This window comes from Physeter macrocephalus, chromosome 15, assembly GCF_002837175.3.
Source record: "Physeter macrocephalus isolate SW-GA chromosome 15, ASM283717v5, whole genome shotgun sequence".
Classification (NCBI taxonomy): domain Eukaryota; kingdom Metazoa; phylum Chordata; class Mammalia; order Artiodactyla; family Physeteridae; genus Physeter; species Physeter macrocephalus.
Window position 1 is genome coordinate 34,275,804 of NC_041228.1, and position 27,634 is coordinate 34,303,437.

A 27,634-nucleotide genomic window follows, 5' to 3' on the forward strand; every position below is an offset into this window, starting at 1 on the left:
TTGGCTGTGGGTTTGTCATATATGGCCTTTATTATGTTGAAGTAAGTTCCCTCTATGCCTACTTTCTGGGTGGGTTTTATCATAAATGAGTTGAATTTTGTGGAAAGCTTTTTCTGCATCTATTCAGATGATCATATGGTTTTTATTCTTCAATTTGTTAATATGTTTTATCACATTGATTGGTTTGCATATAATGAAGAATCCTTGCATTCGTGGGATAAACCCCACTTGATCATGGTGTATGATCCTTTTAATGTGCTGTTGGATTCTCTTTGCTAGTATTTTGTTGAGTATTTTTGCATCTATGTTCATCACTGATATTGGCCTGTAGTTTTCTTTCTTTGTGACATCTTTGTCTGGTTTTGGTATCAGGGTGATGGTGGCCTCGTAGAATGAGTTGGGGAGTATTCCTCCCTGCTGTATTTTGGAAGATTTTGAGAAGGATAGGTGTTAGCTCTTCTCTAAATGCTTGGTAGAATTCGCTATTTCTTCCTGGTTCAGTCTCAGAAGGTTGTGCTTTTCTAAGAATATGTCCGTTTCTTTGAGGTTTTCCATTTTATTGGCATATAGTTGCTTGTTGTAATCTCTTATGATCCTCTGTATTTCTGCAGTGTCAGTTGTTACGTCTCCGTTTTCATTTCTAATTCTTTTGATTTGAGTCTTCTCCCGTTTTTTCATGATGAGTCTGGCTAACAGTTTATCAATTTTATCTTCTCAAAGGACCCGCTTTTAGTTTTATTGATCTTTGCTATTGTTTCCTTCATTTCTTTTTCATTTATTTCTGATCTGATCTTTATGATTTCTTTCCTTCTGCTAAATCTGGGGGTTTTTTTCTGTTCTTCTTTCTCTAATTGCTTTGGGTGTAAGGTTAGGTTGTTTATTTGAGGTGTTTCTTGTTTCTTGAGGTAGGATTGTATTGCTATAAACGTCCCTCTTAGAACTGCTTTTGCTGCATCCCATAGGTTTTGGATCGTTGTGTTTTTATTGTCATTTTTTTCTAGATATTTTTTGATTTCTTCAGTGATCTCTTGGTTATTAAGTAGTGTATTGTTTAGTCTCCATGTGTTTTTATTTTTTACAGATTTTTCTCCTGTAATTGATAACCTAGTCTCATAGTGTTGTGGTTAGAAAAGATACTTGATAAGATTTCAATTTTCTTAAATTTACCAAGGCTTGATTTGTGACCCAAGATATAATCTATCCTGGAGGATGTTCCATGAGCACTTGAGAAGAAAGTGTATTCTGTTGTTTTTGGATGGAATGTCCTATAAATATCAGTTAAGTTCATCTTGTTTAATGTATCATTTAACGCTTGTGTTTCCTTATTTATTTTCATTTTGGATGATCTGTCCATTGGTGAAAGTGGGGTGTTAAAGTCCCCTACTAAGATTGTTTTACTGTCGATTTCCCTTTTTATGGCTGTTAGCATTTGCCTTATGTATTGAGGTGCTCCTATGTTGGGTGCATAAATATTTACAATTGTTATATCTTCTTCTTGGATTGATCCCTTGATCGTTATGTAGTGTCCTTCTTTGTCTCTTGTAATAGTCTGTATTTTAAAGTCAGTTTTGTCTGATATGAGAATTGCTATTCCAACTTTCTTTTGATTTCCATTTGCATGGAATATCTTTTTCCATCCCCTCACTTTCCGTCAGGTCTTTTCCTTCTCTTGTGTTTCCTTCCTAGAGAAGTTCCATTAGCGTTTGTTGTAAAGCTGGTTTGGTGGTGCTGAGTTCTCTTAGCTTTTGCTTGTCTGTAAAGGTTTTAGTTTCTCCATCAAATCTGAATGAGATCCTTGCTGGGTAGAGTAATCTTGGTTGTAGGTTTTTCCCTTTCGTCACTTTAAATATGTCCTTCCCCTCCCTTCTGGCTTGCAGAGTTTCTGCTGAAAGATCAGCTGTTAACCTTATGGGATTTACCTTGTATGTTATTTGTTGCTTTTCCCTTGCTGCTGTTAACATATTTTCCTTGTATTTAATTTTTGATGGCTTGATTAATATTTGTCTTGGCGTGTTTCTCCTTGGATTTATCCTGTATGGGACTCTGCACTTCCTGGACTCGATTGACTATTTCCTTTCCCATATTAGGGAAGTTTTCAACTATAATCTCTTCAAATATTTTCTCAGTCCCTTTCTTTTCTCTTCTTCTTCTGGGACCCCTATAATTCGAATGTTGGTGTTTAATGTCCCAGGGGTCTCTGAGACTGTCCTCAAATCTTTTCGTTCTTTTTTCTTTATTCTGCTCTGCAGTAGTTACTTCCACTACTTTATCTTCCAGGTCACTTATCCCTTCTTCTGCCTCAGTTATTCTGCTATTGATTCCTTCTAGAGAATTTTTAATTTCACTTATTGTGTTGTTCATCATTGTTTGTTTGCTCTTAAGGTCTTCTAGGTTCTTGTTAAACATTCCTTGTATTTTGTCCATTCTATTTCCAAGATTTCAGATCATCTTTACTATCATTACTGTGAATTCTTTTTTAGGTAGACTGCCTATTTCCTCTTCATTTGTTAGGTCTGGTGGGTTTTTACCTTGCTCCTTCATCTGCTGTGTGTTTGTCTGTCTTTTCATTTTGCTTAACTTACTGTGTTTGGCGTCTCCTTTTCACAGGCTGCAGGTTCGTAGTTCCCGTTGTTTCTGTTGTCAGCCCCCAGTGGCTAAGGTTGGTTTAGTGGGTTGTGTAGGCTTCCTGGTCAAGGGGACTGGTGCCTGTGTTCTGGAGGATGAGGATGTATCTTATCTTTCTGGTGGGCAGGACCGTGTCTGGTGGTGTGTTTTAGGGTGTCTGTGACCTTATTATGACTTTAGGTAGCCTCTCTGCTAATGGGTGGGGTTGTGTTCCTGTCTTGCTAGTTGTTTGGCCATCACTGTGGCTTGCTGGTCGTTGAGTGGAGCTGGGTCTTAGTGTTGAGATGGCAATCTGTGGGAGAGCTTTTGCCATTTGATATTACATGGAGCCAGGAGGTCTCTGTTGGAACTTGGCTCTCCCACCTCAGAGGCACAGGCCTGACACCCGGCTGGAGCACGAAGACCCTATCAGCCCCATGGCTCAGAAGAAAAGGGAGAAAAAAAGAAAGAAAGAAAAAAATAAAATAAAGTTATTAAAATAAAAATTTTTTAAGTTATTAAAAAGAAAAAAATTAAAAAGTAATTTAAAAAGAAAAGAAGAGAGCAACCTAACCAAAACCCAAATCCACCAATGATAACAAGTGCTAAAAACTATACTAAAAAAGAAAAAAGGAGAGAATCCTAGGATAGATGGTAAAAGCAAAGCTGTACAGACAGGGCTTCCCTGGTGGCGCAGTGGTTGGGAGTCCGCCTGCCGATGCAGGGGACGGGGTTTCGTGCCCTGGTCCGGGAAGATCCCACGTGCCGCGGAGCGGCTGGGCCCGTGAGCCATGGCCTCTGAGCCTGTGCTCCGCAACGGGAGAGGCCAGGGCAGTGAGAGGCCCACGTACCGCAAAAAAAAAAAAAAAAAAAAAAGCTGTACAGACAAAATCACACAAAGGTGCATACACATACACACTCACAAAAAGAGGAAAAGGGAAATAAATACATATATTGTTGCTCCCAAAGTCCACCGCCTCAATATAGGATGATTCGTTGTCTATTCAAGTATTCCAGAAATGCAGGGTACATCAAGTTGATTGTGGAGATTTAATCCGCTGCTCCTGAGGCTGCTGGGAGAGATTTCCCTTTCTCTTCTTTTTTTGCACAGCTCCTGGGGTTCAACTTTGGATTTGGCTCTGCCTCTGCCTGTAGGTCGCCTGAGGGCGTCTGTTCCCTGCCCCGACAGGATGGGGTTAAAGGAGCAGCTGATTAGGGGGCCCTGGCTCACTCAGGCCGGGGGGAGGGAGGGGTACGGAGTGCGGGTCTAGCCTGTGGCAGCAGAGGCCAGGGTGACGTTGTAACAGCCTGGGGTGCGCCGTGCGTTCTCCCGGGGAAGTTGTCCCTGGATCACAGGACCCTGGCAGTGGTGGGCTGCACAGGCTCCCGGGAGGGGCGATGTGGATAGTGACCTGTGCTTGCACACAGTCTTCTTGGTGGCTGCAGCAGCGGCCTTAGCGTCCCATGCCCGTCTCTGGGGCCCACGCTGATAGCCGCAGTTTGCGCCCTTCTCTGAAGCTTGTTTAGGCAGTGCTCTGAATCCCGTCTCCTCGCGCACCAGGAAACAATGGTCTCTTGCCTCTTAGGCAGTTCCAGCCTTTTTCCTGGACTCCCTCCTGGCTAGCTGTGGCACACTAGCCCCTTCAGGCTGTGTTCACGCAGCGAACCCCAGTCCTTTCCCTGGGATCTGACCTTTGAAGCCCGAGCCTCAGCTCCCAGCCCCCGCCCACCCACCCCAGCGGCTTAGCACACAAGCCTCTCCGGCTGGTGAGTGCTGGTCGGCACCAATCCTCTGTGCAGGAATCTCCGCTTTGCCCTCCGCACCCCGTTACCACGCTCTCCTCCGTGGCTCCGAAGCTTCCCCCTCGCCATCCCCCATCTCCACCCGCGAAGGGGCTTCTAGTGTGTGGAAACCTTTCCTCCTTCACAGCTCCCTCCCACTGGTGCAGGTCCCGTCCCTGTTCTTTTGTCTCTGTTTTTTCTTTTCTCTTTTGCCCTACCCAGGTACGTGGGGAGTTTCTTGCCTTTTGCGAGGTCTGAGGTCTTCTGCCAGCGTTCACTGGGTGTTCTGTAGGAGTTGTTCCACATGTAGATGTATTTCTGATGTATTTGTGGGGAGGAGGGTGATCTCCATGTCTTACTCCTCCGCCATCTTGAATTTTGGCTAAGAAGTTTGTTTTCCTTGTTTTAAATATCTGAAAGTGAGAATCACCTTACTTACTGAATGCTTACTAGGTGTACTCACTGTGCTTAGATGCTACAGTGGTGTTTGACAAGACAGTTAAGATACCTCTCCGCATGTGTTGCTTTACAGACTTTACACCACTAAAGTAATCCTACTTCTTGCATTAAGTTACACTTTGCATTTAAAAGTTAACAAGGGTTCTGTTGAGTTTTAATGAGTTATGCCTCTGTAATTTCAATATAGACCTTTGTATTTTTTTTTAAATTTCTGTTTTTGTACTTGTGTATGAATTCTTTCTAGACTCAAACGGACATCACCAACAGCCTATTGTGATTGCTGGGAGAAGTGTAAATGTAAAACTTTAATTGCTGGACAGAAATCTGCTCGGCTTGATCTACTTTATCGCCTGCTCACTGCTACTAATTTGGTCACTCTGCCCAATAGCAGGCAAGTAGTGGGTTTTTTAGGACATAAATTGAGTTGCAAAAGCACAGCATAGGTAAGTAGCCTCTCCCCCCCCTCATAACAATGTGCTGTTTTGCAGGGGAGAGCACCTCTTACTCTTTTTAGTGCAGACAGTTGCGAGGCAGACAGTAGAGCATTGCCAGTACAGACCTCCTCGAATCAGGGAGGATCGTAACCGAAAAACAGCCAATCCTGAAGGTGAGTTAATTTGACAGTTATGACATATAGGAAAAGCAGCATGGTTATTTCTGCCTTACCCACTGTTTCTTTTCTTTTTAGATTCAGATATGCCTGATCATGATTTAGAACCCCCAAGATTTGCCCAGCTTGCCTTGGAGCGTGTTCTACAGGACTGGAATGCTTTGAAATCTATGATTATGTTTGGGTCACAGGAGAATAAAGACCCGTATGTATTCATTAAAATTTTTTTAGAGTTATTTATTTCCCACATTAGTGTAGGCGATTACAGTGCATTCTTTCTTTCCCCTCAAGTCTCAGTGCCAGCAGCAGGATAGGCCATCTTTTGCCAGAAGAGCAAGTATACCTCAATCAGCAAAGTGGCACAATTCGGTTGGACTGTTTCACTCACTGCCTTATAGTCAAGTGTACAGCAGATATTTTGGTAAGTCCTTTGAATAGTTATTACAAGCACATGAAAAGGTTGTTTTTTTACGTAGTTTCCCATAATTTTACTAATCCAAGCTCCCAAGTACCAGTAAGCTCTAATTAAATAGTACATTAAGGGGAATGGAATTTTGGGGGCGATTTAAATTTCTCATTTTAGATCAATCAATGAAAGCTCCTTCTTTCATTCTAAATAAAAATCCTAGAGTGTATTAAAAATACAACAGTATAAAAATGTATGAAGCAGTGTTCAAGATTAAGTAACGGTGCAAATTTTTTTTAAATATTTCTTTTTGCTGTGGAATTAGAAAAGAATATAAACTATAAAACCCAATGCTGATGAGACTTGGACACTGATGAGGTGGCATTGCATCTGGTACTCCTTTGGAAAACAACTTGTCAGTGTCAAGAGCCATAAAACTAATATTGCCCTCAGAAGTTTTCATAAAGAAATAATCTACAATATGAGAAAGAAAAAAATTGTGTCACAGAATAATGCAAAATTGAAAAACAAATACTTTTATGGATCCAATAATAGAGGGCTATTGACTCAAGTCAGCCACTTACTGAAATGTAATGCAGTGATTTAAAAATAAAGGTTATTTTAAGTAACATTTAAAAAACAACAGGGAAGGGCTTCCCTGGTGGCGCAGTGGTTGAGTTCGCCTGCCGATGCATGGGGCACGGGTTTGTGCCCCGGTCTGGGAAGATCCCACATGCCGCGGAGCGGCTGGGCCCGTGAGCCATGGCCGCTGAGCCTGCGCGTCTGGAGCCTGTGCTCCGCAATGGGAGAGGCCACAACAGTGAGAGGCCTGTGTACCGGGGGAAAAAAAAAAAAAAAAAAACACACAACAACAACAGGGAAAACAACGTGGAATTGGGTGTTCTCTATAATTAGTAACTTTATGATACACCATGTGTAGAAATGCGACTAGAAAGTAATAATGGTTAAGTAAGAGGGATGGGATTATGAATATATTAATATAAATATTTGAGTCTACTCTGATGTTTTGATCAGTACCCTGTACTGAGTGAAATATATTCTTTCTCTGATTTGATATATTAGGTATTGTTCTGCTAAATAGTAATTGATATTCATAGGAGTTTGAGACTAAAAAACAAGAAATCAGACATTTGAGAACCACTGTAGGTCAAGCATAGTGGTGGTGGGCATGTGGCATAAATTAATCACTGACATTGTAATTGTTTTGGTTAAATATATTTTGATGTTTTTATTATGAAATGTTAATATCGAAAAAGTGTTAGAACTTTTTCTTTTATGAATGTCTAAACATCTTACAAGATGTCTCAACATTAATAGAGTGGATTACTATTTTTAAAGCTTTTAGATACTCTACTAGGTACACTAGTGAAAGAACTCCAAAACAAATACACACCGGGACGTAGAGAAGAAGCTATTGCTGTGACAATGAGGTTTTTGCGATCAGTTGCAAGAGTTTTTGTCATTCTTAGTGTGGAAATGGCTTCATCTAAAAAGAAAAAGTAAGGCATTCTTTTTTATTTTGGCTTCTATATAATTTTGCTCACATTTTTTTGTGATAGTGATAAAATTTTGTATATGAAAGGATTCAGAAGATTCCTGTATTTCCCTTTTTGCTCTAGCAACTTTATTCCACAACCAATTGGAAAATGTAAGCGTGTATTCCAAGCACTGTTACCTTACGCAGTAGAAGAATTGTGCAATGTAGCAGAGTCACTGATTGTTCCTGTCAGAATGGGTATTGCTCGTCCAACCGCACCGTTTACTCTGGCAAGTACCAGCATAGATGCCATGCAGGGCAGCGAGGAATTATTTTCAGTGGAACCACTGCCACCACGACCATCATCTGATCAGTCTAGCAGGTAAATTTCTGTCTGGTAACAGATTCTGATTAATTTTCTCTGGAAATGTCACAAATGTTACTAAAACCTTTGCATAAGTCCTGTACAGGATCATTTGTGTAACAAATGGTAAAGATTTTACTTAGTTTGGAACATGTGAAAAGCATTTTAAAAACTACACGTGTCTACACATCTAAAGTAATAGATCTATAGTTGTGGGGGTTTTGTTTGTTTGTTTGGAAAAGCACTATTTTTATTATGCCAATAAAGTAATCTGGTAAGAAAGTTTACTTTAGACTTCTGTACTTCATTGCTTTCTGGTTTTTCTTACCTTTAAATATAGCCTGCTGTAAGGCCAAGTTGAAGAATGAAAAGCCTTGTTAACTTTCTCTGTGTCCAAAGCCTTGGGTTAGGGGGCAGCTTGTTATTATATAATCTAAATAACAACCAGAATGGTGGCATTTAAAAATATTCTCTACAACCATATTATATAGGGTAAGGCTAAAACAATTCAATAATAAAAATGTTTCTAGTTATAAGATTACTTATTCTTAAATCTCATTTTTCTGTTTGTTTGATAGTTTCCCTAACTAGGCTCTAAGTTTGCTGAGTCAGAATGTTTAGAAACTAAAATGTTCTGGTGTCTTTTATCACAGTGCTTCTCAAATTTTAATATGCATGCAAATCACTTGGGTATCTTATTAAAATGCAGAGGCTGATTCTGGAGGTCTGCGTGGGGCCTGAGATTCTGTATTTCTTAGGAACTTTCAGGTAGGACAGTGCCAATACTTCTGCTTTAGGGGCCACACTTCTGAGTTGCAAGGTTTTAGAGATCTTTCGCAAATATTTGTTTATTTTATTTGGTTTTCTCAAATCTGATTCTGTTACTGTGTGCATGGGTTACTAGTGTTCTAATAAGGATCTTTTGGAGCTGAAGACCCTTATTCCTCTTTTCTGGAAAACAACTGTTTGTTAATAAAGCCCTTCTTTAGTATTTGGGCCTTTTCCCAAGTCTTGTTCTTTGGTTTTCATCTGTGTTGTTGTTGAGTGTCTGCTCTCTCTCATTATTCTCATCATTACTCCATATGCCAGTATGTATCCCAACTTTGCCTTTATTGTCTGGTCTCCTAGGACACCCTGAAATCTAAAGTCCAGGTTTGTCTATAAAAGTTCTCCAATGGTAGCCTTGTCACTGATATACTTCCAGGATTTGCTGAAAACTAATAAATCAAGCTATATGTTTTCAGACTTGCCAAACATACCTCATTATGCAGTGGTTCTGCTAGCCGGATCTCTGTGTGTTCCATGTTATGCTTCCGATCCTGATCCCCTGTGAGGAGCCCCCCAATTACCTATGTGGTGTCACCTTGTGAATTCTTTGTACCCTTCCCTTGGTTTTGTTCTAGAACATAAAAATTTCTATCTGTTGAACAGCTTTTGGGATCATCTCATCTATAAACAATGCCCATAGCCTGTTTCTACTGTTTTCAAGATTTTTTTGTCAGCTTGCCCTGCTTCTTAGTCGTTTTATTAAAATACTGTGCACTCTTAAACTTTCCTCTTCATTCTTCTTGGTTGGTTCTTTGGCCGATCTCTGATGTCTTCCCAGAAGGTCTCATGATAATCAAGAGATAATAGTGCTAATGTTTTCTATAACTGTTGATGTAATATAGAAGTCCTTCATTGTAATAAAGTACAATCACTCCTCATAGGGTGTATTTTGACCAGTGTTCCAAGAATGTATTTTAAAAGTACACACTTGACCAGTCTCTGGGATTTCCCATATCTTGGATTGGTAGATGGTGTATATCAGCGGTCCCCAACCTTTCTGGCACCAGGCACCGGTTTCGTGGAAGACAGTATTTCTACGGACTGGTAGTGGGGGTTGGGGGGACGGCTCAGGCGGTAATTCGAGCAGTGGGGAGCCCCAGATGAACCTTTGCTTACTCCCTGCCCCCCTCCTGCTGTTCGGGCCCGGTTCCTAAAAGGCCTAAAAGGCTGCGCGGACCAGGAGCGGTGCTCCACGCAGGGGTTGGGGACCACTGGTGTATATCACTCCATTGAGTGTAAAGTCTTGAGTTGAACAGCTTTTTTTTAATGTTGCTTCCCTCCACCTCTTTAAAACTCTTCTGTCCTTATTAATGAATGTTTCTACTCTACCTGCCAAATGGTGTGTTATTGCAGAATGCGGAGAACTGAAGGGAGGGGATGATTGGGGAATATTCCCAAAGGATGGATCTGGTGACAGTCATCCAGACTTCCCCGAGGATGCAGACATAGATTTAAAAGATGTAGATAAAATTTTATTAATAATGGAAGACTTAAAAAAGATTGGAAATACTTTTTTCAAATCCCAGAACTGGGAGATGGCTATTAAAAAATACACAAAAGTTTTAAGGTATGTGGAAGGCTCGAAGGCTGCTACTGAGAACACAGGTAGAGCAAAGCTGCAGCCTGTCGCTTTGAGCTGTGTGCTGAATATCGGCGCTTGCAAACTGAAGGTGTCCGATTGGCAGGGAGCAGTCGACAGTTGTTCGGAGGCCCTTGAAATAGATCCAGCAAATACCAAAGCACTGTACCGTAGATCCCAAGGATGGAAAGGTCTAAAAGAAATATGATCAAGCATTGGCTGATCTTAAGAAAGCTCAGGAGATAGCACCAGAGGATAAAGCTATCCAGGCAGAATTGCTGAAAGTCAAGCAAAAGATAAAGGCACAGAAAGATAAAGAGAAGGCAGCTTATGCAAAAATGTTTGCTTAATAAGGAATTCAGTTTTGCTTAAATATGCATTGATTGTATAAAGCATATAAGACAATTTAAGGGTTTTGCCTATTACGTATGATCCCTAATGTGTTCTACCATTGTTTATAGTCTAGGAATATGGGTAGGGATTCACTCTTAATAGACCAGTGTTACAAAATATGGTGAAGTTGATTTCGTTTTAAATGGCTCTCTGCATTACTTACAAAGGATAATGGTGTCCAGTGTATTTTAAACTCCTAGACACATCTTGTTTTAATAAATAGATGAAAACTTAAAAAAAAAAGAAAACCACATCTCATAATAACAGCAGTTACTGAAATTTTAGTATGAACTCGAACTTTCTTAAGCATCATATATGTATTTAATCTAAATATTTAATCTAAAATCTGTTTTTAATTTTCACAATAACTAATACATACCCACTATCATCCTAATTTTAGAAGTGAGGAAACTGAGGCTCAGAGCAGTTAATTTGTTCAACGTCACACAGCTATTAAAGTTTAGAGCTATTTGGAGGTAATTGTAGATAGATATTTTCCTTTTTCCTATACCCCTGTATATTAGATGGCAGAGTAGAGAGAGAAATTGCTGCTTTGTGCTTACTGATAGTGTTGATGCATTGGATTAACCATCACCGAATCCCACCCTACTTCATAGCACAAATTGCAGTCCTAAACTCTCACAGGTGCCGCCTTGTAATCAGAAGTTCTCTGAAGAGACTTTTTCCTGTCCCCATCTAGCCATGGCTGATGTAGGTAAATCTCTTGAAACCTGTTGCTCTTTCTTGATTTATATTTGGCTTCATGTATGTGAGGGGGGGACAAAAGAGGGGATTTCTATGACGTAACTTCTATTTTGCTTAGACCCCAGACCTTTTCCTGTGAAATCTATGGCTCCTGAAACTCTAGCCTAAGAGACATCAGCAGATACCTCTGGTGTAAATGGTGGCACCATTATCACTAGGATAGTTGTGCTTTGTTTTTGTTTAAATATTTTATTTAGTATTTTTAGGTGTTCCGTAGCAAGAGGGATTTCTCTGCACAATCTGGCAAACTGCTGGAAATAGGAGTCCCCAAAACTTGAAAGTATTTTAACAACTTCTGTTAGACTGGATTTCAGGACTGTGGTGCTTCATCGTGCCAGGAAGTGGGGAAGAAATTAAATCATGGTGTGAAGAAAACTGAAGCTCATTTCTAAATGGGGAGTTATAATATGTTCTGTGTATTGGCGGTATCCTACCTACTAAGTTCATAACTTCTTAAAGTAACTACTTTGAGAATACTATTGGTCTTGTGGATGTTTGTTCCAGGATGTTTTTTTAAAGAAGAAATACTCATTGACTGTGGCTTGACATAATGTTGACTTTTAAATATTGAAAATGTTGAAATCTTAGTGCTTGGAAATACCCTTATCTATTTATATTTTCCCTTTTTCAAAAATATTAATATATTAGTTTTGGGTATACAACACAGTGATTTGATATATTTGTACTTTATATAAGTGATCACCAAATTAAGACCGGTTACCATGTGTTATCTCTTCAGATTTTCTTTTAGCCTCTTCAATCCACTGTCTCTGAATTACCAGTTACTTAAATTTGTAGTATTAAACAGCAAATTTCTGTTTATTTGAAAGCAGTGTCTAAGTTGACTTTTCACGTGTAACTGGTTTGATTTTCATTTCTCAGAGCCGCTGAGGTGAGGAAAGAACACTGTCAGTGTAAACACTTAAAGGTCCTTTCATCTCTTTTAGACTGTGTTTCTTAATCTGTAAATAAAGTATAATAGTTAGGTCACAGGGTTATTAAACAACCATCTTCTGATCTCTGACCTGCATTTTATTTTATTTATTTATTTATTTATTTTTTGTGGTATGCGGGCCTCCCTCTGTTGTGGCCTCTCCCGTTGCGGAGCACAGGCTCCGGACGCGCAGGCTCAGCGGCCATGGCTCACGGGCCCAGCCGCTCCGCGGCATGTGGGATCCTCCGGGATCCTCCCAGACCGGGGCGCGAATCCGATTCCCCTGCATCGGCAGGCGGACGCGCAACCACTGCGCCACCAGGGAAGCCCCCTCTGACCTGCATTTTAAACTGCATTCTCTGGTTCTCCTCTTTTATAACGGAGGCATCTGTCCATTCTTGACTGTTTCCAAGTCACATTTTTAAGAAAGTGAAACTTTTGCCACCAGTCATCTTTTGTTACGATTCTATTTTAAAATCATACTTTTGAACTTATTTTTTTCCCAGTACTCATCAGCAAGTCAGTGGTTAATAAGCTGATGCAAAGTGTAGGTCATGTCAGTCAAGTCTTTTAACAAGAGTAGGTCACTTGTAATAAGTCTACTTTCGTTAGTGGATGATTGCTGCTATCAGAGCCTTTGGAAGTTGAAAGGTTTAGCAGTGGAAAAGGAAAAATTTTCCCCATACAAATACTTCAGTGGGAAGGACTCATAAAAGTATGTGCGTTAACACAGATTTGAAATGACTTACTAAAAAGTAAAAACAAATTCTGAGATTTATAAGTTAAATCTCTGGTAAAATGATTTCTTTGGGGTTCATATTATCTGATATACCATAGATTAATTATTGTCGGTTTCCAAGAAATTTTAGGTCAGATTTAAAATAGCATCCTAGCAAGTGAATCACGTTGAATAACGCTGAGAAGCATAAACGTCTGAGCTGTATATCAGAGGTGTGGCAGCAGTATGCTCATAACCTGATTCCTTACAGCTCCAGTCAATCTCAGTCGTCCTACATCATCCGGAATCCACAGCAGAGGCGCATCAGCCAGTCACAGCCTGTTCGGGGCAGAGATGAAGAACAGGACGATATTGTTTCAGCAGATGTGGAAGAGGTGGTTTTAATTGTTTTAATTGTGGTAGATGAGAGGCTTTTATTTGGGAGGGAAGGGGAAAGTAGTCACAAGAAGTTTATTAATAATAGCTAATAAACTACTATTAGTAATAATAGCTTACATATATATGCTTCAACCTTTTAGACTTTTGTTATATGTTCTCATTTGTGGTTATACATCTTAAAATATGTTAGTAATTCTTGATTTACTGGATAATAAAAAATTAGAAACATAAACTTGTTCTACTTAAGGGTTCATAGAAAGGATACTCTCAATGTTAAAAGAGGTTTTAGTAGTTTTGTGCAATGTATTCGAAGGTAGACAGGATACTGCGTATTTATTATATAACTTTTATAATTGCAGAAGTTTAAAAAAACATATACTCCCAATACAATTTTTATAATTCTAATTTTAAGGTTCTGTGTATGGACAGTAATCATAAACTTTGGGACATGTGGGCATAATTTTTGATAACCAAATTATCACTAGCAACTGAAAATGTTGAAAACTGTTTCGTGTTAGAATTCCCTATAGTTAGGGATCTTTGTATTTTAGTTTACTAAATGCTGTGGAGGAGTACTGGTAGAGAAGTGGGTTTATTATGTACTTTGATTGTCTACAAATAAGATCTGGATTTAGGTTGAGGTGGTGGAGGGTGTGGCTGGAGAAGAGGATCATCATGATGAACAGGAAGAACATGGGGAAGAAAATGCTGAGGCAGAGGGACAACACGATGAGCATGATGAAGACGGTATGCAGGTTATTTGAGAACTTATTCAGTATGAGAAAGTCGGGTACTTTTAAGAGTTATTAATAGAGAAAAGTGTATTTGATGTGTAGTGAAATGTTCATCATATTTCTGCCAGGGGATCCTGTAGTATCTGTCAGAATTTGAGGAGGTAGCTATATACATATGTAAACATAAATATATATACTTTTATATATTTACATGTAGAAAATAATTTATCCTCTTTCCTTTTACCTTTTGGTTTACACTTTCTTCTTAAAAGCCTTTTAGAAATTAAAATAATCATAACCACATAACATTTGAAAATTAGAGAAAAGGAAAACAAATAACCCATAATCCCACCCAGATGCTAACAGTTTGTATTTTTACTTTCAGTCCTCCCCTGTACTGCCCCATTCCCATGCATGTCTTTTAGATATTGTATGTGTAAATTTTTTTTACTTTGTTTTTTGACTTTGGCCTTTTTGCTACATAGTCATCATAACCATTCTTATTAGTAGCCATAGGATGGACTTTTGGGGATCAGCTTTATTGAGGTATAATTGACATACAATAAACTGCACATGTTGAAAATTTGTAACAATATGTTTTGACGTGTATGTGAAATACAAAGGATACACATGTTTAACCTTCCCCTCTTGGAATCCCAATATGTAAAACAGATGAAAATGGAGCAGTGGAGCTACCAGAGCTCTGTCCACTGGCTGGAGTCCTCCTGCCTAACATTTTTTACCTAAGGCTGTGCAGGCCACATTTTGACTCTGTGTCTACTGAGTACCATGATTTACTTAGTCGTTCTTCTGCCAAGCGGGCAGTCCTGCATACTCTAGCAGTTACCACTTCTCTCTGCGCCCTCGACCCCTCCCCCTTACCACCCTTATGATATTCTAGCTTATCAGCCTGACTTGATCCACAGTGAGTTTGTACCTTTTCTTATTATTTAAATATATTTGCTAGGGAGTGACATGGAGCTGGACTTGTTAGCAGCAGCTGAAACAGAAAGTGACAGTGAAAGTAACCATAGCAACCAAGATAATGCTAGTGGGCGTAGAAGTGTTGTCACTGCAGCAACTGCTGGCTCAGAAGCAGGTATGTTACCTTCTCTTAGCAATTTTCTTGCTTATACTAAGGCTGTGTGTGTAGAATTGGTTAAACTGTGCTCAGTATAATATGCACAGGGATAGCTAACCCTTTTATTAACTTCATCCATTTCTCCACAGATATTAGTGAAGAAGATTATTATTTCAATGACTTTTTTTTTTTTTTTTTTTTGCTTTTCTCGTTTTTAAATAATGGATTATTTCTAAGGTTCATTTAAGAGTTCTAGTTAAACTATTTCAATGATGGGTTTTGTGGACTATTGGATACAGTCTGGCATTCTGTTTAATATGTATATTTTCCTGAATGAGGGGGTACACTGTAATTTTAGATATCAACAAACTCACAATGATTTTGGTTTTAAACATTAAAAACTTAGGTGCGAGCAGTGTTCCTGCCTTCTTTTCTGAAGATGATTCGCAATCAAATGACTCGAGTGATTCTGATAGCAGCAGTAGTCAGAGTGACGACATAGAACAGGAGACCTTTATGCTTGATGAGCCATTAGAGAGAACCACGAATAGCTCCCATGCCAACGGTGCTGCCCAAGCTCCCCGTTCCATGCAGTGGGCTGTCCGCAACACCCAACACCAGCGGGCAGCTAGCACAGCCCCTTCTAGCACATCCACACCAGCAGGCAAGTCTGTAAACTTGATGTTCCTAAGGTTTAAAAATTACGAATGTTCCTCTAGAGAACAAATTAAATTTCAGAATAGTTCTTCATTGTTTTGCTGAGTTCAAATACAAAATTCCCTTCCCTAAATTCGTGTGGTTTAAGAAAATGCTCATTTACCACATTTACTAATGTAATTGATCTTTTAGTTTATTTAAATATATACAGTGTTAGTGAAACACAATTAGCAACTAACCTGAGCTTATTGTGGTTGTCCTTTTTTTTTTCCCTTATAGCAAGTTCAGCAGGTTTGATTTATATTGATCCTTCCAACTTACGCCGGAGTGGTACCATCAGCACGAGTGCTGCAGCTGCAGCAGCTGCTTTGGAAGCTAGCAATGCCAGCAGCTACTTAACATCTGCAAGCAGTTTAGCCAGGGCTTATAGCATTGTCATCAGACAAATCTCGGATTTGATGGGGCTTATTCCTAAGTATAATCACCTAGTATACTCTCAGATTCCAGCAGCTGTGAAATTGACTTACCAAGATGCAGTAAATTTACAGGTATGAAACCACTGCAAAGTTACTCATTCAAATATGTTTTGGCTGTCTGTTATGAGAATTCCTGTATAATGGGAATTAATGTTACAAGTACTTAAATGTCTATATCATACTACTCTATCGAACTTTATCTGGATAGTTTTAACTGTTTTAGTTTGGTCTTTGTAGAACTATGTAGAAGAAAAGCTTATTCCCACTTGGAACTGGATGGTCAGTATTATGGATTCTACTGAAGCTCAATTACGTTATGGTTCTGCATTAGCATCTGCTGGTGATCCGGGACATCCCAATCATCCTCTTCATGCTTCTCAGAACTCAGCTCGCAGAGAAAGGATGACTGCACGAGAAGAGGCTAGTTTACGAACGCTTGAAGGCAGACGGTATGAAATTCTTTGTTTATGCTTATATGTTTAGACAGAACCCTTATAGCCTAGAAGTTTAGAGCTTTTTGATTGCTATTACATAAGACCTCACTCTGTTGTAAAGGAGGAAATGCGTGCCTTGCATTACTTCTTTTAAATTGTTGTATAGTTGAAGCAAAATAAGTTAAAATCCAAGCTATTTTTTAAAAATTCATTCATGTTGTGGTAATCTGATACTGAATTCTTCTCATTTTTGAAGTAGTTGGTCTACAGCCTTGTCTCATTCCCCAGGCCTCCCCCCTTGAAAGGCATATATTCATAGAAAGACTTATTTTGACCATGATTAAATATGAATGTACTTTGTACTTGGGAAGGAGAAAGTCTGTGTAATTTCTAAGCTGCTCTTTGGTTTCTAAAAGCAAATTTCTTTTTCTACATCCTCCAGCCTGTTGAATCATAATTAAAGTATATTTGTTTATGTATTTATTGTGTTCTTTCTATTCAGTTATAAAATGACCTTTTGCAGGACTAGAAATTAGCCCAAACATTGAAACTAGATTAGTGGCAGTGCTATATAGTGAAAATGTCCCATCCCTGAAGTCGAAGTCCTAGAATTTTGTTCTAGCTGTGGCTCAGGCTAAACAACCTTGCTACTTCGGGTGGACCATAAATGGAGGAAAGACAAGGGTCTAGGAGACTGCTTAGGAAATTTAACAAGACTATGGTTGGAGTCTACAAGAGAAGTAATAGTTACCGAAGTAGGGCAGTGAAGGCCAGTGAGGAGAGAGCGCTGAAATCATTCATACAAACAGAACTTAGGGCCGTGTTGGGGGATGGAGCAGGGAGGAGGCAGAATTTACATCTTCTGAATTTAGATTCTGAATAACTAATACGAAAATTAAAAGAAAAATCTAGAGGAGTAGAGTGGACATACCTGCTTTTGAACATGCTGAGAATTGGGAGAGGATTTAGTGGAAATGTTTAGTATGCAAAATTGAATGCTTGGCAAAGAGACCTGGATTAGAGATAAAGACTTAAGAGGCAGCAGCTTTCCTGTCCTAGGAAGCCTGCTCCACCAGTAGACACAAGCCTTGTCTTCATTAGGCTAGTCACTATGCCAAAGAACACAGATTTCTGATAATAGATTTTCATTGGTGATAGGGTTCCCTTTTCTGTCTTGCTCCCACTCTCACTCTAATATAATAGCTTTATTGAGATGTAGTTCATATACCATACAGTTCACCCATTTAAAGTATACAGTTCCATAGTTTTGAGTATGCTGTGCAACCATCATCACAATTAATATTAGAATATTTTATTCGTTTCCACAAGAAGCCCCATACCTATTAGCAGTCACTTCCCGTTTTCCCCTACTTTCTAATCCTAAGCAACCACTGATTTACTCTCTGTCTCTATAGATTTGCCTGTTCTGGACATTTCATATAATGGAATCATACAATATGTGGTTTCTTTTACCTAGCATAATGGTTTTAAGGTTCATCCATGTTTAGCATGTATCAATACATTATTTCCTAGTATTCCATGTCACATTTTGTTTTTCCATTCATAAGTTGATGGACATTTGGGTTGTTTACACCTTTTGACTATTATGAATAATGCTGCTATGAACAGATTGTGTACAGTTTTTTGTGTAGATAATGTGTTTTCAATTATCTTGGGTATATATCTAGTTGTGGAATTGCTGGATCATATGGTAACTCTCTTTAACCTTTTGAGGAACTGCCAGACTGTTTTCCAGTGTGACTGCACCATTTTACATTCCCAATAGCAGAGTATAAAGTTTCTAATTTCTCCACATCCTTGCCAGCACCTGTTATTATATGTCTTTTGGACTATAGCCATCCTAGTGGGTATGAAGTGATTTCTCATTGTGATTTTGATTTACATTTCTGTAATGGCTGATGGTATTGAGCATCTTTTCATGTGCTTATTGGCCATTTGTGTATCTTTGGAGAAATGTCTATTTAGATGTTTTATACATTTTAATTGGCCTCTGTTTTTATTATTGAATTTTATGACTTCTTTATATAGTCTGGATACAAGTTCCTTTCAGATACAGGATTTGCAGAAATTATGCCCCATTCTGTGGATTGTCTTTTCATTTTCTTGAAGGTGTTCTTTGAAGGACGTGTGTTTTTTAATTTGGGTCAAGTCCAGTGCTCTTTATTTTCTTTTATTGCTTGTGCCTTTGGTGTCATTTTAGGCACACTTAGGTTCTCAAAGTGTGGTTCCCAGAATAGCAGCATCAAGATCACCTAAGAGCTTGTTAGAAATATAAATTTTGGGTCCTACCCTAACCCATTCTTACTGAAACTCTAGAGGTGGGTCCAACAACCTGTTTTCACAAGCCCTCCAGGTGATTTTGTTGGACACTGAAGTTTGAGAACCATTGTCTCTGGGGAAGGAGTGCCTTCTGCCAATCCAGAGGACACTGGAATTTCTTTCCTTTATAAATGTATACAGTACTGTAAATAATATACAGTGGTTATATTTATAAGGCAGAGCCCAGGCATAATGAGTTTTTATTTATGGATAGTCTCAGTTCCTAATTTTACATGTTTATAACCGTGGTAAATTTCACATTTGTGTTCTTTTTGTAAACATCTTCATTTCTTTTTACTCCTGTAGACGTGCCACATTGCTTAGTGCCCGTCAAGGAATGATGTCTGCTCGAGGCGACTTCCTAAATTATGCTCTGTCTTTAATGCGGTCTCATAATGATGAGCATTCTGATGTTCTTCCAGTTTTGGATGTTTGCTCATTGAAGCATGTGGCATATGTTTTTCAAGCCCTTATATATTGGATTAAAGCAATGAATCAGCAGACAACATTGGATACACCTCAGCTGGAACGCAAAAGGTAGCCATACTTGCCATGAGATTGTTTTAAGAAATACTTGCTGTGGTCTCCATTAGTACATTGTCTGATTTTTGGAGTAAGAAGAACATTGCAAACAGGAACATTTCATGTGGACAGGTGGGCTTGAGTCCATCCAGCCGCTCTCCATAGCTACTCCTCACTTAAAACATGAAACCTAAGAATCCAGTTAAGCTTTATGCTTGAGGTAGTTTGTCCTGATTGTTTTATCATGTTTTCTATTAGAGTTTGTGTAAGCACTCACTATTTCTTGGTGTGATTAGCCTTTTGCTTCTGTTGAACCTATTTTATAGTTGTAGTACATTTGGCTGATTAGTCTACCATTCCCAGAGTCTGAAACTTTATCCCAGTGTTTGAAATTGGTTAGATACTAAACTAACCTTTTCAGTATTTCTTGCATCACCTTTGCTCCTGTTCATACAGCACAAAATACTTCATGTAAAATGACTCACTTGTCTTTTTAAAGGACACGAGAACTCTTGGAACTGGGTATTGATAATGAAGATTCAGAACATGAAAATGATGATGACACCAATCAAAGTTAGTGTACAGAAAATCTGCTAATCTACTTCAAGAAATGGCTGCCTCAGTATTTCCCCTTCAAGCTTTTTAACTTCATTATTTTCTGTCTGGGTGGGAATTTCTCTTTTCTTCTCTATGTCCCGTTTCTTGCATTTTCTGTCCATTTTTCCTTATATATCCTTGCATTAATTACTTCATAAATAAGGATGAGTTAAAGAAATATTATAAACTTTTCAACAGTTAATATTTTTTCTATTTTGACTTTGTATCTCTCCTTTGCATTTCTCTTAGTTTTATGTTTACCTTTATTCTAAAGTGTGTTGGTGCTACGTACATTTGAATAAAGTCTTAGCAGAACCTTTGCTAATACTGATGCAAAATAGACTGAGTCAAGAAAATGGAAAATACCAGTTATAACTCCCTATTTCATCAAAACTCAAGTTAATACAATAAAAAAGAGAAAATATTCCAAATTCAAGAAATTTGGGGATTTTCTACACTCTTATTTGTAGCTTTCAGGTATAATTTCAAGTAGAATTAAAATACTTTTCTAGTGGGGTCAAATAGTCCGCTTGCCTGTTTCTTATTATCACGTAGTACTTTATTCAGGCCTGGAAAAGACAACTTAACTTTAACTGCTATTTTTTGAGAACCCAGCCATAGTTCACTGCTATTTTCGCAGCATACTGTAAGCACTGACAAAAATTTTATTCCATTAATGGGAGTTGGTGCTGGTGTGATTTCCTGTTGGGATGCATGAGTTGCCCAGACATTTCTGTTATCTTCTTATAGAGGAATCAGAACTTAAAAGTAAGCAAATGCTCAAATTTTAGCCCCATTTGTGGAGTCATCAGTGAGCCAGGTCCTGAACATGCTCAGGAAACTAGCTATATTCAGGTCTAAATCTCTAGAGAGAGAAGAGGTGGATGTGGGTAGTCTGTCCAATACAAAATGGAACAGTATTTGTTACTGCTAATATTTTTGCAAGTTTTTATTGTGTTAAAATACACATAAATGAAATTTATCATTGTAACCATTTTAAACCAATATTTTGAATTACCACTTTAAAATATTATCAAAATTTTGGACTATCAACTTGTTTTGAGTGGCATTAAAATTTTATAAAGAGATAACAAGAATTTTGGATTGAGCAGATGTAGATCCTTTTACCCTTGCCCAATAATTAATTTTTTAAAAAAACATTTTATCTCTTTATGTTTAGGTGCTACTTTGAATGATAAGGATGATGACTCTCTTCCCGCAGAAACTGGCCAAAACCATCCATTTTTCCGACGCTCCGACTCCATGACGTTCCTTGGGTGTATACCCCCAAATCCATTTGAAGTGCCTCTAGCTGAAGCCATCCCCTTGGCTGATCAGCCACATCTGTTGCAGGTGATTCACATAAACTAGCCTTAAGGTTTCTTTTTAGTTGAATTTACTTTTTTTTAAAGTGTTTGATGTAACTGTAATATTTTTATTAAAATTCCAGCCAAATGCTAGAAAGGAGGATCTTTTTGGCCGTCCAAGTCAGGGTCTTTATTCTTCATCTGCCAGTAGTGGAAAATGCTTAATGGAAGTTACAGTGGATAGAAACTGCCTTGAGGTAAGATAGTAAAAATCTTCGCAATATAATATTTGTGAGTTGAACGCTTATCCCAGCATCTAGTTTTTTTGAAATGCATTCAGAATATTGTATTTACCCAAATAACAGAAGTATCAGAAATTCTTGCCTTATGACATAATTAAAGGAATTCCAATACTGTCATTAGTCTGCTTTGAGACCAACTTGCTGTGTTTGCCTGTTCTGGAGTTGATTGTTGTAATTCTGCTGAATATTTAAAATTTTTGTACATATGAGCATATATAATATTGGCTTGTAACTTTTCTTGAGTCTAGAATGGGAATAAATAAAGTAATATTAATGATGATACCTAACATTTGTTGGATAATTCTTAATTCTATCTCCTGGGCACTGTCTCAATCTTCACAACCATGTTGGGTAGAAAACATTATTATCCTGATTTTATGGGTAAGGCTTGGAGAGATTACATAAATTTCACGTGGGAATGTCTGTTGTTATACAGCTAGTGAAGTGACAGACTAGTTTTTAGATGAAAGTCTGATTTGAGAGCCTGAAATTATACTGTACTGTTTCTCCAGTGAAAAAGTAATAACACCATTTAAGAGCAGGCATATAGAAGACATGTACTTGAGTAGAATTTTCTTTATTATCTAAGTGATAAAGGAGAATTTTATGCACATAAGACACTTAAGTAACCATAGATATTATAAAGATACCTTGAAAAGTTCTCTGAGGCTGCTCTGGTAAATGCACTGGAATTCCATGGGAATCAGATAGACAAGAAATAGATTGCACCTTTGTAGTTGAAGTGCCAGAAGGGAATTATTTAACTGCCATGTGATCTCTGTGGAGTATTAGTAAGTTGAAAAGGAAATCTAGTCAGTTTGTTTTTTAATATCTAACATTTAAATGTAAAAATTCATAGGTTCTTCCAACTAAAATGTCTTATGCTGCCAATTTGAAAAATGTAACGAACATGCAAAATCGGCAAAAAAAGGAAGGGGAAGAACAGAATGTGGTGCCAGAAGAAGCTGAGAGTTCAAAACCAGGGCCATCTGCTCACGATCTCGCTGCACAATTGAAAAGCAGTTTACTCGCAGAAATAGGACTGACTGAAAGTGAAGGTCCACCTCTTACATCTTTCAGGTACTCGCTAAGTGAAGATAGTTTTTCTATGCTATTACTTTATGGCTATTATAATTTTTTTAAGAGTTTTTATTTAGAAAATTTATAATTTTCTTTGTATTTTATTTGTATATAAATAATAGGAAATATTATTTGTGTTTTCCTAGTTTATAATCAGATATTTAAATATTAGAGTTTTCTGGATTTTGTTTTTTTGTGACTGTTTTGTCATTGATGGGCATTCTGATTTTCTCCTCCTTTTACTGAAGAAATTCTGACTCTGTTTTTAACATTCAGTACTGAGTTAAAGTATATATCCATGTCAAATTGCCAATTATACACTTGTTAGCGGGAGCTCAGCTATGGGAGGGGAACATGTGAAAAAAAGAGCTTTATAGATTTGTGACTTTCACATTTGTTTGGGCTCACTCCTTTGCCAGGTTCACATTGAGTAAATCTCTTGCAAGTGGTAGGTTCTTTGCTTTCCCAGTAAAAAGTTGCCTGGTATATACTGTGACTCAGTATGGCTAATCACCTAATGATTTTTTGAGTGCTTTATGCTGTATGATTTTTGGTTATGTAATGTCAGATTTTTTTTTTCTTTTTGGTTTGCTTAGGAGGAGTTAAACTAGTTTAGGAAACTGTATACATCTTGTGTACACAGTCTAACAACCATAAAAGGCAAGGAAGAATTAGGGACTGGGATGGCCCAAGCTTCCTAGAGACGATATGATTTGAACTGAGATGGTTCGAATGTGTAGAAACAGATTGAAGGAGAGAAGAATTAGAGGTAGAGAGACAAGCTGTTATTCCTTCTGGCTAGTTGTTAAAAAGGGGGCTGAAGTAGAATATTGCCTTTGGGGATGAAAAGGAAACCATGGTTACGAAAAGAAAACTTATGAAGGACTTGATCACTCTGGAGGGACCAAGGGAAGAATAAATTAAAATCTGTTCAAGTCCGTGCAGTAGGAAAATAGGCGGTACTACTGAAAGAAATGAGGAGGCATTGTCACTGTGCTGAAGAGGCCATATTCAGTTTCACCATGTTGAGTATGAGTTAAGTATGATTGAAGTGGAGGATATATTTCACACAATGAAATTCTGGTCCATTGTGAACTAAAGAGGGGTCTGGGAATCATCTAGTGGAGACAGACATTGGACTTCAAGGAGAGGAGGTAAAATTAAAGATGAAGATAGAAGCCAGCCTGGGGAATGCATCCTTACGTAAAAGACAGAAGGAATAATGGAGTAAAAATAAGAAGTTCTCCAAGGAACGAGTTGCTATAGAAAAGTTCTCCATTAGAGAGGATGTGGTTTTGAATTACTTAAGATCTCAGAATATTAAAAGACCAAGTAATTACTGTTATTGACCAAAAACCAGGAAATTTTTAGAGTTGCCTAAACTGCTTCCCCCTCTCCCCTTAAACTTCTTACAGGCCACAATGTAGCTTCATGGGAATGGTCATTTCCCATGATATGCTGCTAGGACGTTGGCGCCTTTCTTTAGAACTGTTCGGCAGGGTATTCATGGAAGATGTTGGAGCAGAACCTGGATCAGTATGTATTTTTAGCACTTTACATTCTATTCTGCCTGATAAGAACATATTTCAGAGAATAATTCTGTCATGCATTTGTTTTGTTGTTGTTGTTTTTAAGATCCTAACTGAATTGGGTGGTTTTGAGGTAAAAGAATCAAAATTCCGTAGAGAAATGGAAAAACTGAGAAATCAGCAGTCAAGAGATTTATCACTAGAGGTAAAGGTATTTAGATTTTCTTATCCTATACATATAGTATGCTGTTTATATAAAATTTAAAAACAAATAATTTTGTTTAGGGGATATATACTATGTAATTAAAAATTTAAAGAAAATAAATGGTAATCATCAAATTTAGAGTAATGGCTATCTCTGGCAGTTGGTTTCCCAACATCCTGTAATGATGAGCAATGGGTTTGTTCGTTTAAGTATCATTATGAACACATGGATTAAAACTGTTTGGATGTGCTTCATTTCATTGATGCTCAAATTATCTTTTCTGTGGCTAGCGAGAGTCCAATCTTTGACAACTTCCTTACGTTTTGATATGTCTCATTTTCTGTTATTTTCTGTCACGGACCTTAAATCAGCCATTTCTTCAAGAAGCGCTGCTTCCTTTTAGCAGGAAATTGTATTTTGAGATTATAATCTGGGCTCTAGGTTGCTCACTGCCTGTTGGGTTTGTCATTGTTTCTAGGCCTTGTCATTGTTTCTAGGCCTTTTAGTAGGAAATGCTCCTTTAAAAAAGGAAGAAGACAATTATTTCATGAGTTCATACTGATACTCCTAATTCAAATTCAAGATTTAGGACCACAAGTTTGTTTTATTTTCACCTTTTAGTCTTTACTTCCTTTCTTCTGAACTGAATAATACCCAGCTTCCCAGCAACACTGATAAAATTACTCATTTGCTTTTATCCCACAGCATGCATACAATAGTCTTAGAATCATAACATCAACACCACTACCAACAAAATGATTATTGAAAATAGCTTAAGATTTATTTGCAGTTTTGTTCTTAGAGCATATCCAATTGGAGATGTACAGTCAAACTACATTGTTTAAAGTCACTTGAAATAATTCCTTCTGTGTGGTTTTGCTACCTACCATATCTAATCTCCACACAATTAGGGCCTTTCAGTTCATTCTGCTTTCACTTTTTAGGGATTGCTGTCTCCTTTTTTTGACTTTGTTATGTTTCATAATTAATGTAAAATATCTACAGTTGCAAGGTCAACTCTATAGAAGAAGGTTGTGTTCAGAGAAATCTAATTTTCATTCCTGTCTCTTACTTTGTATTCCCCCTGCCCCCTTTCGGGCTTTTGTTTGTTTTTGTTTTTAGCTTATTTCCCTCCCACCTTTCAAAAAATGTATAATCCTGTGTGTGTGTGTGTGTGTGTATTCATTACGCATCTCTCTCCCCCACTCCCACCCTGAGCATGCTATTATACATTTTACTCCATCTTGCTTTTCCCAGTTAACAGTATATCCTAGAGAGAAAGCCATGGCTATATGTAGAGAGAGATGTTCTGCCTTCTTTTTTTCCAGCTACCTAGTATTAGCACCACATTTTATGGCTGTATGAATTTTTTTCAACCGGTTTCTTATTGATAGACATTTGGGTTTGTTTCCAGTCTTTTGCTGTTACAAATAGAGATGTGATGAATAGCCTTATGTGTGTTTCTCTATTTGGCTAGCGTGTCTTTGAGATAGATAGAACAGACACGGGTCAAAGGGCATGTGTATATGTAATTTCGTCAAATATTGGCAAATACCTCTATATAATGTCTGTATATTTTTGCACTTTCAACATCAACACAAGAAGGCCTGATTTTCCAAAGTCTTGCCAGCAGTTTGTTGTCAAATTTTTAGATTTTTGCCAGTCTGATAGGCAGTATAATTGAAATTTGTATTTCTCTTATTATGAGCAAAGTTAAGCTTTGTTGCATATATTTCATATATTATGGCTGCTTCTTTTTCTGGGAACTGGTTGTTGATATTTCTTGCCCATTTTTCCTATTAAAAGTGTTTTCTACTCAATTTTTTTAGAAACGCTAGGTGTGTATATACACTACGCATGAATCTTTGTTGGTAATAGAAGGTGCAAATGTTTTTCCCCGTTTGTCATTTTTCTTTTACTTTGCTATGGTATTCTGCCACCAAAGGAATATCCTATGATTTTTTTTCTAGGACTCACTATTAAAAAAAAAAAATTTACACTTTGATCTACTTGCAGTTTATCCTGCTGTATTACCAAATTGGTAGACCTTTTAAGAAAATGTTATAATTGAGTTAAATTCCATTATCCTGATTTAATGTAAGATATTCTTGTATGATTTAGAGTGTTATTTGGAATATAAGCTTTTGAGAACCCAAATACTTCGTAGCTATTCCAGCTGTCAAGGAAAAGCTAAAATTAGATTTTCAGATTTTACATAGAAAAATTACAAGGTGGTTTCCAACACTGAATTTACTACTTTTTGTTGTGTTTTAATAGGTTGATCGGGATCGAGATCTTCTTATTCAGCAGACCATGAGGCAACTTAACAATCACTTTGGTCGAAGATGTGCTACTACACCTATGGCTGTACATAGGGTGAAAGTTACATTTAAGGATGAACCAGGAGAGGGCAGTGGTGTAGCACGAAGTTTTTATACAGCCATTGCACAAGCTTTTTTGTCCAATGAAAAACTGCCAAATCTAGATTGTATCCAAAATGCCAACAAAGGCACTCATACAAGTAAGTACTCTACAGGTAACAAAGCACATACAAATTCTTTCCTTGTTTAATGGAAACAATGATAATCACGGTTATATATGTTTACAGTGGGAGAATGTTAATGTATATTTACACTTTTATACCATTTTATTCTAGATTAATGATTTAATCTTGTTTAAACTACTATAATTGACAATTTACCAGTTTGCTCTTTTATTGCCACACTTATTTTCATAAATGGTTGTGATTGTACTATTTTTTTTCATCTCAAATTATAATGTCTGGGGAGTGGGAGGTTTAAGATCTGTGGTAATATAAAAATTCAAAGAGCAAACTGCAGGATTTCCCCAATCCCTGTATTTAATAAGTAGAGGTACTTAGAAGAAAATGCTAGGGGCTTCCCTGGTGGCGCAGTGGTTGCGCGTCTGCCTGCCGATGCAGGGGAACAGAGTTCGCGCCCCGGTCTGGGAGGATCCCACGTGCCGCGGAGCGGCTGGGCCCGTGAGCCGTGGCCGCTGGGCCTGCGCGTCC

At 38.0% G+C, this 27,634-nt stretch overlaps 1 protein-coding gene and 1 pseudogene across 1 annotated transcript in view; both read left to right on the plus strand.

Annotated features, from left to right (window-relative positions):
* Nucleotides 1-27,634, plus strand: part of UBR5 (ubiquitin protein ligase E3 component n-recognin 5) — a 147,688-nt gene that overhangs the window by 104,000 nt on the left and 16,054 nt on the right. The window contains exons 29-48 of the mRNA XM_024129916.3: nucleotides 5,090-5,236; nucleotides 5,334-5,452; nucleotides 5,534-5,660; nucleotides 5,747-5,876; nucleotides 7,221-7,381; nucleotides 7,502-7,741; nucleotides 13,212-13,335; nucleotides 13,975-14,086; nucleotides 15,041-15,172; nucleotides 15,561-15,818; nucleotides 16,091-16,359; nucleotides 16,525-16,736; nucleotides 19,368-19,598; nucleotides 20,083-20,156; nucleotides 21,361-21,533; nucleotides 21,631-21,744; nucleotides 22,649-22,869; nucleotides 24,285-24,405; nucleotides 24,505-24,603; nucleotides 26,881-27,124. Of these exons, the coding sequence (XP_023985684.1) occupies nucleotides 5,090-5,236; nucleotides 5,334-5,452; nucleotides 5,534-5,660; nucleotides 5,747-5,876; nucleotides 7,221-7,381; nucleotides 7,502-7,741; nucleotides 13,212-13,335; nucleotides 13,975-14,086; nucleotides 15,041-15,172; nucleotides 15,561-15,818; nucleotides 16,091-16,359; nucleotides 16,525-16,736; nucleotides 19,368-19,598; nucleotides 20,083-20,156; nucleotides 21,361-21,533; nucleotides 21,631-21,744; nucleotides 22,649-22,869; nucleotides 24,285-24,405; nucleotides 24,505-24,603; nucleotides 26,881-27,124 (3,308 nt within the window). The remainder of the gene's footprint in view (nucleotides 1-5,089; nucleotides 5,237-5,333; nucleotides 5,453-5,533; nucleotides 5,661-5,746; nucleotides 5,877-7,220; nucleotides 7,382-7,501; nucleotides 7,742-13,211; nucleotides 13,336-13,974; nucleotides 14,087-15,040; nucleotides 15,173-15,560; nucleotides 15,819-16,090; nucleotides 16,360-16,524; nucleotides 16,737-19,367; nucleotides 19,599-20,082; nucleotides 20,157-21,360; nucleotides 21,534-21,630; nucleotides 21,745-22,648; nucleotides 22,870-24,284; nucleotides 24,406-24,504; nucleotides 24,604-26,880; nucleotides 27,125-27,634) is intronic.
* Nucleotides 9,820-10,786, plus strand: LOC102989154 (peptidyl-prolyl cis-trans isomerase D-like; annotated as a pseudogene).